This window comes from Maylandia zebra, linkage group LG8 (assembly GCF_041146795.1).
Source record: "Maylandia zebra isolate NMK-2024a linkage group LG8, Mzebra_GT3a, whole genome shotgun sequence".
NCBI lineage: Eukaryota > Metazoa > Chordata > Actinopteri > Cichliformes > Cichlidae > Maylandia > Maylandia zebra.
Window position 1 is genome coordinate 1,006,645 of NC_135174.1, and position 17,307 is coordinate 1,023,951.

Below are 17,307 nucleotides of genomic sequence, written 5' to 3' on the forward strand. Positions count from 1 at the left end.
CTTAAAATCACATAGCCGGGTCAGCAAATGCTGAGGTGTGTGCAATGGGAAAGTTGGCAGAGGTCACAGACCTCCAAACTGAGGTTAGATTAGCTCAGAAACAGAGCACAGAGAGCTTCATGTTCAGTTTGAGCTATTTTAGGGGGATATCTGTGTGTGCAGGTGACTATTACTGTGCATAATTATTAGGCAACTTAACAAAAAACAAATATATACCCATTTCAATTATTTATTTTTACCAGTGAAACCAATATAACATCTCCACATTCACAAATATACATTTCTGACATTCAAAAACAAAACAAAAACAAATCAGCGACCAATATAGCCACCTTTCTTTGCAAGGACACTCAAAAGCCTGCCATCCATGGATTCTGTCAGTGTTTTGATCTGTTCACCATCAACATTGCGTGCAGCAGCAACCACAGCCTCCCAGACACTGTTCAGAGAGGTGTACTGTTTTCCCTCCTTGTAAATCTCACATTTGATGATGGACCACAGGTTCTCAATGGGGTTCAGATCAGGTGAACAAGGAGGCCATGTCATTAGTTTTTCTTCTTTTATACCCTTTCTTGCAGCCACGCTGTGGAGTACTTAGACGCGTGTGATGGAGCATTGTCCTGCATGAAAATCATGTTTTGCTTGAAGGATGCAGACTTCTTCCTGTACCACTGCTTGAAGAAGGTGTCTTCCAGAAACTGGCAGTAGGACTGGGAGTTGAGCTTGACTCCATCCTCAACCCGAAAAGGCCCCACAAGCTCATCTTTGATGATACCAGCCCAAACCAGTACTCCACCTCCACCTTGCTGGCGTCTGAGTGGGACTGGAGCTCTCTGCCCTTTACCAATCCAGCCACGGGCCCATCCATCTGGCCCATCAAGACTCACTCTCATTTCATCAGTCCATAAAACCTTAGAAAAACCAGTCTTGAGATATTTCTTGGCCCAGTCTTGACGTTTCAGCTTGTGTGTCTTGTTCAGTGGTGGTCGTCTTTCAGCCTTTCTTACCTTGGCCATGTCTCTGAGTATTGCACACCTTGTGCTTTTGGGCACTCCAGTGATGTTGCAGCTCTGAAATATGGCCAAACTGGTGGCAAGTGGCATCTTGGCAGCTGCACGCTTGACTTTTCTCAGTTCATGGGCAGTTATTTTGCGCCTTGGTTTTTCCACACGCTTCTTGCGACCCTGTTGACTATTTTGAATGAAACGCTTGATTGTTCGATGATCACGCTTCAGAAGCTTTGCAATTTTGAGACTGCTGCATCCCTCTGCAAGATATCTCACTATTTTTGACTTTTCTGAGCCTGTCAAGTCCTTCTTTTGACCCATTTTGCCAAAGGAAAGGACGTTGCCTAATAATTATGCACACCTGATATAGGGTGTTGATGTCATTAGACCACACCCCTTCTCATTACAGAGATGCACATCACGTAATATGCTTAATTGGTAGTAGGCTTTCGAGCCTATACAGCTTGGAGTAAGACAACATGCATGAAGAGGATGAAGTGGACAAAATACTCATTTGCCTAATAATTCTGCACTCCCTGTATAGCACCAACGAACGCGGCCGTGACTCTGGCAGACGAGCTGAACACTTTCTATGCTCGCTTCGAGGCTGCAGCTAAGGACTCCAACAATGCTAGTGTTAGCGGCGCTAACGGCTGCAGACAGGAAGATACTGCCAGCACCGGAAACGTGCTCGTCATCTCCGAGCATGACGTGAGGAGAGCCTTCAAGGGAGTGAACACCAGGAAAGCAGCAGGACCAGACGGCATCTCAGGTCGTATCCTCAGAGACTGCGCATACCAGCTAGCTCCTGTGTTCACTGAGATATTCAACATCTCTTTATCTCAGTCAAGGAGTCCATCATTGTTCCTGTCCCGAAGAAACCCCACCCTGCTTCTCTCAATGACTATCGCCCTGTAGCCCTCACCTCAGTAGTGATGAAGTGCTTTGAACGCCTGGTCAGAGACTTCATCATTTCTTCACTACCAGACACACTGGACCCACTACAGTTCGCTTACCGTCCAAATTGTTCCACAGACGATGCCATCTCTCATCTCCTCCACACATCACTCACTCACTTGGACACTAGAAGGGGGAATTATGTTAAAATGCTCTTCATAGACTACAGCTCTGCATTTAACACCATAATTCCCTCCACACTCACCACCAAGCTGGAGCATCTGGGACTCAGCTCATCTATGTGTCAGTGGATCTCTAACTTCCTAACTGGCAGACCACAGGCAGTAAGGATGGGCGGACATGTCTCAGCCTCCACCACTCTCAGCACTGGAGCCCCCCAGGGGTGTGTTCTGAGCCCCCTGCTGTACTCTTTGTACACATATGACTGTGTGGCCACTACCAGCTCCACCACCATCATCAAGTTTGCTGACGACACCGTCGTGGTGGGCCTGATCTCTGATAACAACGAGACGGCCTACCTGAAGGAGATTAGGAATCTGGAGAACTGGTGCCAGAGGAACAACCTCCTTCTAAACGTCAGTAAGACAAAGGAGCTGATAGTGAACTTCAGCACTAAGCAGGAGAGGAACTACCAGACCCCCGTCATCAACGAGTGCCCAGTGGAGAGAGTGGACAGCTTCAAATACCTCGGAGTTCACATCACGCAGGACCTGTCATGGTCCTGTCACATCAACACCGTGGTGAAAAAGGCCCGTCAGCGTCTCTACCACCTCAGACGCTTGAGAGACTTCCAACTGCCCTCCAAGGTGCTCAGGAACTTTTACTCGTGCACCATAGAGAGCATCCTGGCGGGAAACATCTTAACCTGGTTCGGGAACAGCACCATGCAGGACAGACGAGCTCTACAGAGGGTTGTGCGGTTAGCTGAGCGCACCATCCGCTCCGAGCTCCCTGACCTGCACTCAATCTACAGCAGGCGGTGCTGGACCAAGGCCAGGAAGATCGTGAAGGACCTCAGCCATCCCAACAACTGACTGTTCTCTCTGTTGAGGTCAGGAAAGCGATTCCGCTCCCTGAAGACCAACACAGAGAGACTGAGGAGGAGCTTCTTCCCGCAGGCGATACGGTCTCTCAATCACACCACCACACAGTACTGACCCACACATATGGTTTTTACACACACACTGGACATTCTGGACATTTGTTTACACTTTAAGCATATTTGCATTGCACAAGACACTTAAATATGTGGATTGCACAACACTGGACATTATATTTCTTCATTTTCACTTAATACTGTACAGCTGCTGTTATTGTTCTATATTTCTTCATATATTCTTATATATTTTCTATATTGTGTATTTGTGTATTGTGTATTTTGTTGTACAGTTATTTTATTTTTATCTTTATTTTTTATATTTTATTTTATTCCTTCCTAGTTAAATTTACCCTTCATTTTAATTTTCATATTTATGTCCTATCCTATTCATAGTCTTTTGTTTTATCTCACGAGCAGTTGTGTAAGCATTTCACTGCATATCATACTGTGTATGACTGTGTATGTGACAAATAAAGTTTGAATTTGAATTTGAAGTTCATATGCATGTGAAGATGACTGAATACTTTTGGAAATATAATGTAAGTCATCATAAATTCATCATGACATCAATAAGGTTAAACAGAGTGGTTCAGGTCCTATTTATCACTTTGATAACCCTGTATCTTCCTCAGTCCCTCTCTCATGTAGACTGACAGAAGTTTCATCTTTCATCTTTATTTTCTCACTCTGGGGAGGCCTAGCCAACTATTTTTATGCAGACAACAACCCAAATTTACATGTACTAAAAATAATTAATGTCAGCTCGCTTAAACCACTGTTGGAGTGTCTAAAGGATACTAAGACTGTCACGGATTGCCGGGGCAAGCCGTGTGGAATGTAGGAAGGACCCAAAAGGCAGCAGCTCTGGTGCAGGTGAGTGTTTATTAACAGGGGTGGGTAAGTACAAACAGCGGTGGCGACAAAACATGAAACTGGAAACCTAAACTGGGTAAACTAATAAGACAAACCAGAACGAGGATGCAGGGAGGTCCGGAGAAATACATATGGGAAGACGCAGGGAGACCAAGGGGAAACAACACAGACGAACCAGCAATTACTAAGACAGAAAATACAACTTAAATACACTCAGAGAACACAGGGAGATTACACACAGGTGGGAAACACAGCTGGGAGTGATTAACATAACGAGACTAGGGAGGCAAACTGAAAACACTCACATAAGACGCAGACCTTCACAATAAAACAGGAACACACGGGCAGAACAGAGTGAACACTAAACAAAGGAAGAACAGAACCAAAATCGAAGAGAAAACACAAAATGCTGGGTCAAAAGGACCCAGGATCATGACAGAACCCCCCCCTCAAGGGCTGGCTCCCGACAGCCCAAAAACAAAACAAAAAAAACAGAAAACAACCCGACCAGGGCGGGCAGAGGGGGTCCAGGACGGAGGGCTCGAGGCAAAACAAAACAGGAGCACCAGAAGGCCAGAAGACAAAAAGAAAAACAAAACACAAGTCCAAAACCAAAAGAAAAGCACACCAAAGCACAGGAAAACCGAGTCCAAAACAGAAAAGACCAGGGGGCCGGCCAGGGGGCCGACAGCACAGGAGTCCAAAACAGAAGAGTTCAGGGGGCCGGCCAGGGGGCCGACAGCACAGGAACCCAAACAGTCCAGGGGGCCGGCCGTGCGGAAGGCAACGGCGGCCACTCAGGCGATGGCGGTCCGGGGGCCGGCCGTGCGGAAGGCAACGGCAGCCACTCAGGCGAAGAGGGTCCAGGGGCCGGCCGTGCGGAAGGCAACGGCGGCCACTCAGGCGATGGCGGTCCGGGGGCCGGCCGCGCGGAAGGCAACGGCGGCCACTCAGGCGAAGAGGGTCCGGGGGCCGGCCGTGCGGAAGGCAACGGCGGCCACTCAGGCGATGGCGGTCCGGGGGCCGGCCGCGCGGAAGGCAACGGCGGCCACTCAGGCGATGGTGGCCGGCCAGTAGCCTAGCCAGCGGTCTAGAAAACGGCCGCTTAGCTCCAGACCCAAACGAGGCCGGGCCAGGCGAGGCTGAGGCCACAGCAGGCGGAGATGATGAAGCCGGGCCAGGCGGAGATGATGAAGCCGGGCCAGGCGGAGATGATGAAGCCGGGCCAGGCGAGGACGAAGCTGAAGCCGAACCAGGCAAGGACGAAGCTGAAGCTGAACCAGGCGAGGATGAAATTGGACCAGGCGAAGCTGGAGCTGAAGCTGAAGCTAGACCAGGCGAGGATGAAACTGGACCAGGCGAGGCTGGAGCTGAAGCTGAAGCTAGACCAGGCGAGGATGAAACTGGACCAGGCGAGGCTGGAGCTGAAGCTGAAGCTGGACCAAGCGAAGCACAGGCAGAAGCTGGACCAGGCGAAGCACAGGCAGAAGCTGGGCCAGGCGAAGCACAGGCAGAAGCTGGGCCAGGCGAAGCACAGGCAGAAGCTGGACCAGGCGAGGATGAAGACTCTGATGAAGCTGGACCAGGCGAGGATGAAGACTCGGATGAAGCTGGACCAGGCGAGGCTGAAGGCTCTGAGGCTGGACCAGACGAGGCTGATGATGAAGCTGCAGCCGGCGAGGAGGATGATGAAGCTGCAGCAGGCGGCTGGACGGGCTCCTCGGGCCCCCCAGCTGATGAGGTAGGAAGCTGGACGGGCTCCTCGGGCCCTCCAGCGGAGACATGAGACGAAAACCGGAGCGGTCCTTCGGACCCTCCGGCGGAGACAGGAGACGAAGGCCGGAGCGGTCCCTCGGACCCTCCAGCGGAGACTAGAGACAAAGGCCGGAGCGGTCCCTCGGACCCTCCAGCAGAAGTCAACACTAAGCCAGCAGTCATGGAGTCTTCTGGCAAACACGAAGGCAACTGGCAATGCACTGAGCACTGGCTCTGCCCAGGCAACGCTGACATGGTGCAGTTCTCAGGTGGCTGCATAGACTTCAGGGGTCCAGAATCAGCTGGGGACTGAGACCTAGCCTCTGGGGAAGCCCTGGAGCGGCAAACTGTGCCAATGGCGGCTGAACCGCGAAAAGCCCCTTGAGGTGATATTAGACTTTCTCCCTGCATGGAGTGAATGAGTGAAACCGGGGATACTGGAGCCGGAGCTACTGGGGCCTGCGCTACAGGCGGCACTGGAGCTACTGGGGCCTGCGCTACAGGCGGCACTGGAAGGGACACGGGTGGCTCTGGGGCCTGCGCTACAGGCGGCACTGGAAGGGACACGGGTGGCTCTGGGGCCTGCGCTACAGGTGGCACTGGAAGGGACACGGGTGGCTCTGGGGCCTGAACTGAAAGGGACACGGGTGGCTCTGGGGCCTGAACTGAAAGGGACACGGGAGACTGAACTGAAAGGGACACGGGAGACTGAGCTGAGGGGGACACGGGAGACTGAGCTGAGGGGGACACGGGAGACTGAGCTGAGGGGGACACGGGAAACTGAGCTGAGGGGGACACTGGAAACTGAGCTGAGGGGGACACTGGAAACTGAGCTGAGGGTGGCTGCGAGGGAGCTAACTGAGCTGAGGGTGGCTGCGAGGGAGCTAACTGAGCTGAGGGTGGCTGCGAGGGAGCTAACTGAGCTGAGGGTGGCTGCAAGGGAGCTAACTGAACTGAGGGTGGCTGCGAGGGAGCTAACTGAACTGAGGGTGGCTGCGAGGGAGCTAACTGAACTGAGGGTAGCTGCGGGGGAGCTAACTGAGCTGGGAGTAGCTGCACAGGCGATACGCAGCTCGCGTTGACATCCGCCACACAAAACACAGCCCCTGAATGAACAGTCACGTTGTCTGGAAAAGACACAGAGTCCTCACTCACCACAGCCGGTAAATTAGAAGTCCGAACGTCCGGCTGTGGGGTGGCGCGTCGGCGGCGCGATCGGCGTTTCCTCCCCGCAGACGGCTCCGACGGGCCGGGCAAGATCACATCCGGCGAGTCGGGCAGCGAGGCAGGAGTGGCTGAGAGAAGGTGAGGTGTGTGCTGGAGAAAAGCCTGCATGGTCGGAGGAAGCGATTTTAGAAGCCATGGCAGGCCGGAAAAGAGCCGTTGTAGCCGGCTTTCGACGGTGCGGCGAAGCTCCTCTGGAGGGTTTTCAAGCCACAGCCCGAGGAGAATCTCCACGTTATATGTAACGTCGTCCTGGAGCTCCTCGGACGGATTTACTGCTGCTGGGTCCATGGTGGCTGGTTCGTACTGTCACGGATTGCCGGGGCAAGCCGTGTGGAATGTAGGAAGGACCCAAAAGGCAGCAGCTCTGGTGCAGGTGAGTGTTTATTAACAGGGGTGGGTAAGTACAAACAGCGGTGGCGACAAAACATGAAACTGGAAACCTAAACTGGGTAAACTAATAAGACAAACCAGAACGAGGATGCAGGGAGGTCCGGAGAAATACATATGGGAAGACGCAGGGAGACCAAGGGGAAACAACACAGACGAACCAGCAATTACTAAGACAGAAAATACAACTTAAATACACTCAGAGAACACAGGGAGATTACACACAGGTGGGAAACACAGCTGGGAGTGATTAACATAACGAGACTAGGGAGGCAAACTGAAAACACTCACATAAGACGCAGACCTTCACAATAAAACAGGAACACACGGGCAGAACAGAGTGAACACTAAACAAAGGAAGAACAGAACCAAAATCGAAGAGAAAACAAAAAATGCTGGGTCAAAAGGACCCAGGATCATGACAAAGACTGTGTATTCAGGTCCAGTGGTGTCTGTGTCAATCCTCTATTTGACCTGGCTCCTACTGTTAAACCCACAGTAACTCACATTTGTGACTGTGATTTTATACTAGATAAGCAGATACATTCTGTAATTAAGTAAGCATCTCTTTGCGTCTGGAATACTGGAATGCACTTCATGTTGGCCTTAGCAACTATTTCCTTGCTCGCATGCAATTGGTCCAAAATACTACTGCTGGCCTTTTAAATGGTACTTGCAAACATGAGCACATTGCCTCTCCTAGCCTCCTCCTTCTTTCAGGATCCCTTTTAAGATTTTATTATTTATTTTAAAATCTCTTAATGGATGAGTACCACGCTATATATCTTCCTGACTCCATACGATCCACGGACCAGCTGTTCCTGGCAGTCCCAAAACCTTAACTAAAAAGCAGAGACAGTTGATCTTTTTTAGCTATAGCCCCTAAACGTTGGAGTTACCTTCCTCCCCATGTTAAGACAGCCCCCTTGTGGCCTATTTTTAAATCTTAGGAACGAGTGGTGTGATCTTACCTTGTGTCTGTGAAGGTTCTCAGTCATCCAGGTCATCGTAGTCAAAGGAGCTTGCAAAGAAAAGCGTCTTGACTTCTTTAAGTTGCTTGAAGACGTTTCACCTCTCATCCGAGAAGCTTCTTCAGTTCTAAGGTCAAATGGTGGAGAGTCCCAGATATAAACCTAGTGGGAGAAGCCATCTATGTCCACTGTGAGCGACCATCTTTGAACAGAGGCGGGGGTTTACGACGCCAACTCTCTGCCATCTATAATCCAGTTTTGAGATCCCTTCCCAGACGCCTTAACGCCCACTCACATCCTGGGCCATCTGACCTCAGGAATTCGCATGATAAGGTGGGGCCAGGTTTCACAATGAACACACCCGAAACTCTGGCTGATTGGGACCCACGCCCAGTTTCACACCTTGGCTCAGGCGATTAGAGGATCATCAAGGGGTCCTTTTGTCCCTCTGTGGGGGGTTACTCCCACTAGGTTTACAGTGGGCCAAAAAAGTATTTAGTCAGCCACCGATTGTGCAAGTTCCCCCACTTAAAATGATGACAGAGGTCAGTAATTTGCACCAGAGGTACACTTCAACTGTGAGAGACAGAATGTGAAAAAAAAATCCAGACATACAAGACCACTGATAATCTCCCTCGATCTGGGGCTCCACGCAGGATCTCATCCCGTGGGGTCAAAATGATCATGAGAACGGTGAGCAAAGATCCCAGAACCACACGGGGGGACCTGGTGAATGACCTGCAGAGAGCTGGGACCAAAGTAACAAAGGTCACCATCAGTAACACACTACAACGGCAGGGAATCAAATCCCGCAGTGCCAGACGTGTTCCGCTGCTGAAGCCAGTGCATGTCCAGGCCCGTCTGAAGTTTGCCAGAGAGCACATGGATGATACAGCAGAGGATTGGGAGAATGTCATGTGGTCAGATGAAACCAAAGTAGAACTTTTTGGTATAAACTCAACTCGTCGTGTTTGGAGGAAGAAGAATACTGAGTTGCATCCCAAGAACACCATACCTACTGTGAAGCATGGGGGTGGAAACATCATGCTATGGGGCTGTTTTTCTGCCAAGGGGACAGGACGACTGATCCGTGTTAAGGACAGAATGAATGGGGCCATGTATCGTGAGATTTTGAGCCAAAACCTCCTTCCATCAGTGAGAACTTTGAAGATGAAACGAGGCTGGGTCTTCCAACATGACAATGATCCAAAACACACCGCCCGGGCAACAAAGGAGTGGCTCCGTAAGAAGCATTTGAAAGTCCTGGAGTGGCCTAGCCAGTCTCCAGACCTCAACGCCATAGAAAATCTGTGGCGGGAGTTGAAAGTCCGTGTTGCTCGGCGACAGCCCCAAAACATCACTGCTCTCGAGAAGATCTGCATGGAGGAATGGGCCAAAATACCAGCTACTGTGTGTGCAAACCTGGTAAAGACCTATAGTAAACGTTTGACCTCTGTTATTGCCAACAAAGGTTATGTTACAAAGTATTGAGTTGTATTTTTGTTATTGACCAAATACTTATTTTCCACCCTGATTTACGAATAAATTCTTTACAAATCCTACCATGTGGATTCATGGATTTTTTTTTTCACATTCTGTCTCTCGCAGTTGAAGTGTACCTCTGGTGCAAATTACTGACCTCTGTCATCATTTTAGGTGGGGGAACTTGCACAATCGGTGGCTGAGTAAATACTTTTTTGCCCCACTGTATATCTGGGACTCTCCACCATTTGACCTTAGAACTGAAGAAGCTTCTCGGATGAGAGGTGAAACGTCTTCAAGCAACTTAAAGAAGTCCAGACGCTTTTCTTTGCAAGCTCCTTTGACGATCTTACCTTGTATTTATTATTGTTTGTGTTGCTTTGTCTTGTGTTCTTTTGGTGATTTGTACAGTATTTTGTCCACTGTTGTTTTTAAAAAGTTCTTTAGAATTCTATTGTATTGGATGGGTCCATAAATCAGCCCCAAATACTTTACAGTTCAAATTAATTGCATGTTTTCCTAACTCGCTTTTGTATAACCTAGCCAAGAATAGCTCAAATTACAGTTGTTCCTGCTGCAGATACTGGTGTGTTTACATGTTTAGTGTATTTATATTTTTGACAGTCTCACACTCACCACAGACATCAGTCTGTCGGAGTGTGTAGCACTCAGTTCACAGCAATTAGCCAAATAAAATGAAACATGGAGCTAATTAAAACTATTACTTAGATCTAAAGATAGCCCACATAGCAGACAGGTCTGACCCGAACCTGGTGTCAAGCCTGCACTGCTGGCTGACTTCTGGCATGGGTAAGTGATATGTCATCCAGATATGGGCCAGGCCTGGCGTAGATGACACTGTTTATGTGATGGCATGCCACATCTGGCCTGATTGTGGTTGGTTGATGTGGCCCAGGCTCATAGCATTCTGACTGACTGGTGTCATGGCAGGGTGTATGTCACCCAGATGTGGGCCAGGTCTGGCAATGATGGCACTATTTATGTTCCTATTTTCCTATTTTAGTAAGAAGACCCAAATGCCATGTTGCAATACTATACTGCTATGGTAGCCAACGTTTCAAATGCAGGTTTATCAGGTTTGTGAGTGTACACTTTATCCAAAACCTAGCGAGGGTTTACTCATGTTTACTACTGGGTAGCTGTAGCTCAGGAGGTAGAGCAGGTCACCGACTGATTGGATGGTTAGTGGTTCGATCCCTGGCTCCTCCCGTCTGCATGTCAAGAGTATGAATGTGTATGAATGTAGTCGTGAAGCACTCAGTTTAGAAAAAGTGTGTGTTTGGGTGAATGTGGCATGTTGTATAGAGCACTTTGAGTAATCTGTGAGAGTAGAAAAGCGCTATATAAGAATCAGTCCATTCACTGTCTGAACAGAGTTTTGTCATGTTGCTTTTGCACTATTATGTTCTGGCACATGTTGTTATTACATGGCTTGATTAAGGTACACATTAGGCTGACATCTGGGGCCAGAGCTGAAACTGTTCTGAGCCAGCACAGGGCTAGCAGTGTGTCTGCACCTGGCCTTGTGCTGGCCCATGTGTGGGTCACCACTGGCCACCAGATGTGGGCCACCAAAGGGCCATCATTCTTTGCGATATTTGGGCCATGTGTAAGCACATTGTGTGGGCCAGATCCATTTTGCTATGTGGGAAGCTGTAGAAGCCAAATGCATGATTAGGTGAGATCTGGCAGGCAGTTGCAGTGGTGGTATGCATACTAAGAAAACAAATAGCCATGATGGGGTGTTGCTACTCAACTGCCTACTACCTTCCCACGGTGCTCATTTTTCTCGAGTGCAGACATATTCACTCAAACCTCTTTATTACTATGATCAGCCAAACACATGATTAAACAGCACTAAGAGTGAATGGATAATTTCCTAATGCTACTATTGGTACAGACTACTTGTCTTTTTTTAAAGATGGTTTTAAAATACTTCATTTTCCAGCTGGAGAAAGCAGTAGGGGATTTTCCTAAACATAAATAAAGTATTTCTTGTGTTATAGTCTAATTATTTTCTCCGTCTTTCTTTCTCTGTCTTTATGCCCCACCCACCTTCTTCCCTTCTTCAGCAATTTGGAAAGATTTTAGACGTGGAGATTATTTTTAATGAACGAGGCTCCAAGGTAAGTGCAATGTAATAAAACGTTCACGAACACACCTCAAACAAACATAAAATGTTCCTGCTGATTGTATTTGTCCCGTTTCCTGTGTTTCTCTTGCAGTCCTTCACTTCTCTCATTGTCATCACAGCTCATTCCTGCTGCCTAACAGTAATTACTGTCCTATCAGCGACATCTTTACTTACCTGCTGTACATTTGGACAAACAATGAATCTTTGCTATTTTTTAAGATGACAGTAGGATTCTAGTATTCTTCGTGTCATGGCAGAACTGGACTGGTAATCTTGTATACTGCGCATTTGCCCAGTATGCTGACGCATTTGTTAGCCGATGGGTTAATATGATTTTTTATTCTTTTCTCGATTTAATTGTACAGACTACAGACCAGTCACTGCACACTGAAAGCAGCCTATTAGTCCATATGTATTCCTAACACTGGATTGTCCAACCCAACCTCCTCCCATACTTCCCCTGTGTGCTCGTGCACCTTGTTGAACAGAATTTAATGTACCAGCACCAGTTGTGGAGAAGTGCAGGATCGTCCCAATAAGCAAGTGAGGAAGAGACCACTTGAAGCAATTTTTATTCTTAACCTGTTTGATTTGCTGCTAATCACAAACAAGCACAAGCATGTGTTTTGGACTTTTAACTGTATTTTCAAGTTTTACAGCTTTTCCTACTGATAAAAACCTCCCATGACCATTCATACTACACACAGTAATTAGGCAATAAACAATTAACTTGTTGGAACCCAATGCCACCGATAGCGAGGCGAAAGCGAGAACATGTGGTTTAACAGGATGAACCATCAGATCTGTTATTCCAATATAGAAGTGTGATATCCACAGAAGCATCAGAATCTCAGCTAAAAGCCCACAAAACCATGTCAACAACCACCAAACAGCTAAAACAGCAAATGATTAAAGAGCAGGTACAGATTCCGCAAGAAGATGTAAACACAAAGCGCGGCAAAACACATATGGACATGCAGTCAGGTGCTGACATTTTACTGACTCTGAAACTGCAGGTTTCACTGAACCAGCAGCAAAGAAGATCAAAACTACACTTCATCTTTGAGTAACATTGTAATGAATTCATTCTTACTTTTGCTTTCTTCCTTTCCCCTCAATAAATTCCTGCACAGCTCTATCTCTCAGTTTAATTCCCGCCAAAAATCTTTATTTTCTGCATTATTTGCTTGCTTAATACACCCCAATCCACTGCTGTGTGCAGTGTTGTCAGTCGCTCTTTTTGTCCCCCAGAAATTACATCTGACAAGAAAGACTCATTTCTGCTATTAAACACCAAAGAAATTTCAACTTTTGCAAATTATGCCAAATTAAAAAACACTTAGCTCTGTCTCTAATAAAAACTCTGTAACTTTGTGCAAAAACAGAAAAGTTTCTGTTGAAATGTCTCTTTTTTTTTACAACCACAAAAAAAATAAAATAAAAACAAAAAACTGTATAGTTCCGCGTAATGAGCTACCAAAACTTTTTCTGTAATTTTACACATTTATTTTGTTAAAGTTCAAAGAGTTCTTTGTCATAGCAAATTTTCCTTCATCATGTAGAAAAACTGTTAAATATGTATCTTTTTTGCACTGACAGAAAGAGATCAAAGGGGCTAAATGTGACTCGCAATGTAAAATGAGTTTGACACCCCTGGTCTAAACCTAAAGGTGGAGCTACAGGTTCACTTCGGTTTTATTTATGTTGCACTTTTTGACAACAAAAGTTTTCTCAAGGTGCTTTTGATTGCAAGAGAAAGATCCTACACTATTGGAGAGAGAATCTCAATTATCATTGGAACACCTATGAGCAAGTACAATTTCAAGTACCATTGATCGGTTTGTCTTGTAGCCAGACTGACACAAAAATCGGGGCTCTGTTGAGCCAAGCATTCCTTTAATGTGGTGGTATGGTACAAGGTGTTCGCAGGCCCGCCGAGAGATATAATCTCTCCGGCATGTCCTGGGTCTGCCCCGGGGCCTCCCCCCAGTGAGACTTGCCCTGAACATCTTACACGAGAGGTGCCCAGGAGGCATCCCTGTCACATGAGAGATTCACTTTTACACTCAGCTCTCTCTACAACACGACGGACATCACTGCAGCCACAGCACCAATCTGTCTATCAATCTCCTGTTCTCCTGTTACTTGTGAACAAGACCCCAAGATCCTTAAACTCCTCCACTTGGAGCAGGAACTTGTCCCTGACCTGAAGTGGGCACTCCACCCTTTTCCAGCTGAGGACCATGGCCTCAGAGTTGGAGGTGCTGATTCTCATTCCTACTGCTTCACAGTCGGCTGTGAATGGCCATCGCCTGATGAAGCCAACAGAATCATATCGTCTGCAAAAAGCAGAGATGAGATTCTGAAACCACCCAAGTGGAAGCCTTTCTTGGCTACACCTAGAAATTCTGTCCATAAAAGTTATGAACACAATCGGTGACAAAGGGCAGCCCTGGAAGAGTTCATCACCCACTGGAAATGGCTCCGATTTATTGCCGGCTATGTGGACTAAGCTCTTGCAATGGTTGTATAGGGATTGAATGGCCCATAACAATGGGACAGACACCCCATACTGTCAAAGCTCCTCCTACAGGACACTCCGAGGGGCATGGTTGAATGCATTTTGAAAGTCCACAAAACACATGTAGACTGGTTGGGAAAACTTCCTTGCACCCCCAAGTGTCCTTGAGAGGATAAAGAGCTCTACCAGTATTACACGACAAGGATGAAAACCGCATTGTTCTTCCTGTATCCAAGGTTCAATTAACGGACAGACACTCCTTTCCTGCATCCTGGCATAGACTTTCCCAGGGAGGCTGAGGAGTGTGATCCCCCTGTAGTTGGCACACACCCAGAGGTTCCACCCCTCATCTCCACTCAACATTGTAGAGGCATGTCAATTAAAACAGCCGTACAACATCCAGGGCCTTCAGGAATTTAGGTCACTGACTCACTCCTCACACCTCACTGTATGTTTAGGCACACCAGGTCTGTCCAGCATCTTCCTCTGCCACCTGATCCAACTCCGCACCAGGTGGCGATCAGTTGACAACTCAGCCCCTCTCTTTACCTGAGTGTCCAAAACATATGGCCCCAGATCTGTTGATACAATTACAAAACTGACCATTAACCCGCGGCCTAGAGCAGCGGTCCCCAACCTTTTTTGCGCCACGGACCGGTTTATGGCCGACAATATTTTCAGGGACCGGCCTTTAAGGTGTCGCGGATAAATACAACAAAATAAAACTAGTACCGGTACCGAAAAAAAGAAGATTTATTCATAACACACGTGAAAAGACCCAGGAAAACAGAGTTAACGATAAAAACGATAACAAAATAACGCTGAAAACTGATAAAAAACCCTGAAAACTATACATTTCACACCTGAGCCTCAACTCTCGCGGCCCGGTACCAAACGACTCACGGACCGGTACCGGTCCGAAGCCCGGGGGTTGGGGACCGCTGGCCTAGAGTGTCCTGTTGCCACATGTAACCCTCATGCTCAAACATGGTGTTTGTGATGGACAAACTGTGGTTTGTGCAGAAGTAACAAAACACCGCTCAGGTTCAGATCTGGCAGGCCGATTGTCCCAGTCATGTCCCTCCAGGACTCACTGTTATTGCCCACATGAGCTTTGAACTCTCACAGTGGGATAACAGACTCCTCATGTTCAGCCTCCAGCACCCTGCCGAGGGACTCCAAGAAGGACGGGTACTCTGAACCATCATTCGCTGATAAGCACAGACGACCGTCATAACCCGTTCCCCAACCCAAAGGCGCAGAGAAATAACCCTCTCTTCTACCAGGAAGATTTGAATTGCTCTTTTCTTCTTCACAAACAAAATTTAAATGTTTCTGAGTTAACTTCACTAATTAGTTCCACTAATCCATCAACATGTCTTTTAGACCCCAATCCTGCCAGATTGCTCAAAGAAGTCCTGCCGTTACTGGCAGCATTGAAACCTTTACTCAAAAAGCATCTCTAGACCCAGCAGTCTTAGCTAATTATAGGCCAATCTCCAACCTTCCTTTCATATCAAACATCCTTGAAAGAGTAGTTGTCAAACAGCTAACAGATCATCTGCAGAGGTTTATTTGAAGAGTTTCAGTCAGGTTTCAGAGCTCATCACAGCACAGAAACAGCTTTAGTGAAGGTTACAAATGATCTTCTTATGGCCTCTGACAGTGGACTCATCTCTGTGCTTGTCCTGCTAGACCTCAGTGCAGCATTCGATACTGTTGTCTATATTTTATTTCTGCAATTATAGCACGCTTTAGGTATTACAGGTACTGTGTCGTGGTGGTTTGAATCATATCTGTCTAATAGACATCAGTTGATCCAAAATGTTACAGAAAGAATACTGACAGCATATTTCTCCTATACTGACGTATCTTCATTGGCTCACTTATAAATCCAGAATTGAATTTAAAATTCTTCTCATCGCATTGACCTCATAATAACATATCACCCGAACAGAGCACTTCGCTTCAGACTGTGGTCTTATTTGTGGTTCCAGGAGTGTTTAAAAGTAGAACAGGAGGCAGAGCCTTCAGTTTTCAGTGTCACAGTACTGTGTCTGTGACCCAGTGTTGTGTTTTTTGATTAATTTATATTCTTTGATTTAGATTTAGATTTGATTCATGGGTTTGGTTCTTATTGTTCTTCGTGTATGTTAGCTTCTAGTCTTTAGCTTTCTGTTACTATGCCTTTCCATGTTGCACGTTTTATGTCCCGTCACGCTTGTCTCCATGTGTCCCCAGTCTGTCATGTCTCCATGTCTCAATGTCACGTCTGCGTCTTTATGCTTTCTCATGTTTCCTGGTTTACTTTGACAGTCTGGCTCCATACTCACTGTTTTCACTTTTGCTTCTCCTCCTTCTCGTTATGTGTGATTACCAGCTGTGCTCTTCACCTGTGTCTCATTCCCTCATTACTCCCTTGTGTATTTAAGCCCTGTGTTTTCCTTTGCCCGTTGTCGCATCATTACCTCACAGTGCTCCTGTTTTCCATTGTTGTTTCTCGTCAACTCCTAATCTCTAGTTTCTTTGTTTCTAGTTTCCTGGGTTCTTGGTTTCCTAGTTTCTAGGTGTTATGCTTTGTTTCTTGTATTTAGTATTTGAGTTTTTCACAGCGCCATAAAGCTGCCTCCTTTAGTTCATCCCCACGTGTCTCGAGTCCTGCATTTGGGTCCTACATCCTGCCTGCCACAAGACTAAGCATGACACTGAGACCCCTGTTCTGTGATAGCAGCTCGCACTTTGGACATCTTCTCCACTTTTACGATTGGGTTTAAACCTTTCATTTTTGATAAAACTTTAGGTTAGGCCTTGATTAGGTGACCTTGAGCTCTCCTTTAGTTACACTGCATTAGGCCTATGCTGTTAGGGGCATCCTATGATGCACTGTTTCTTTTTAATTCATCATTTTACTC

General features: G+C 47.1%; 1 protein-coding gene across 8 annotated transcripts in view; it reads left to right on the forward strand.

Moving 5' to 3' along the window:
* rbfox3a (RNA binding fox-1 homolog 3a) overlaps positions 1–17,307 on the forward strand; it is a 595,842-nt gene that overhangs the window by 525,839 nt on the left and 52,696 nt on the right. For all 8 annotated transcript variants that reach the window (XM_076887148.1, XM_076887145.1, XM_076887144.1 and 5 more), the window contains one exon: positions 11,813–11,866. In XM_076887148.1, the coding sequence (XP_076743263.1) occupies positions 11,813–11,866 (54 nt within the window). The remainder of the gene's footprint in view (positions 1–11,812; positions 11,867–17,307) is intronic.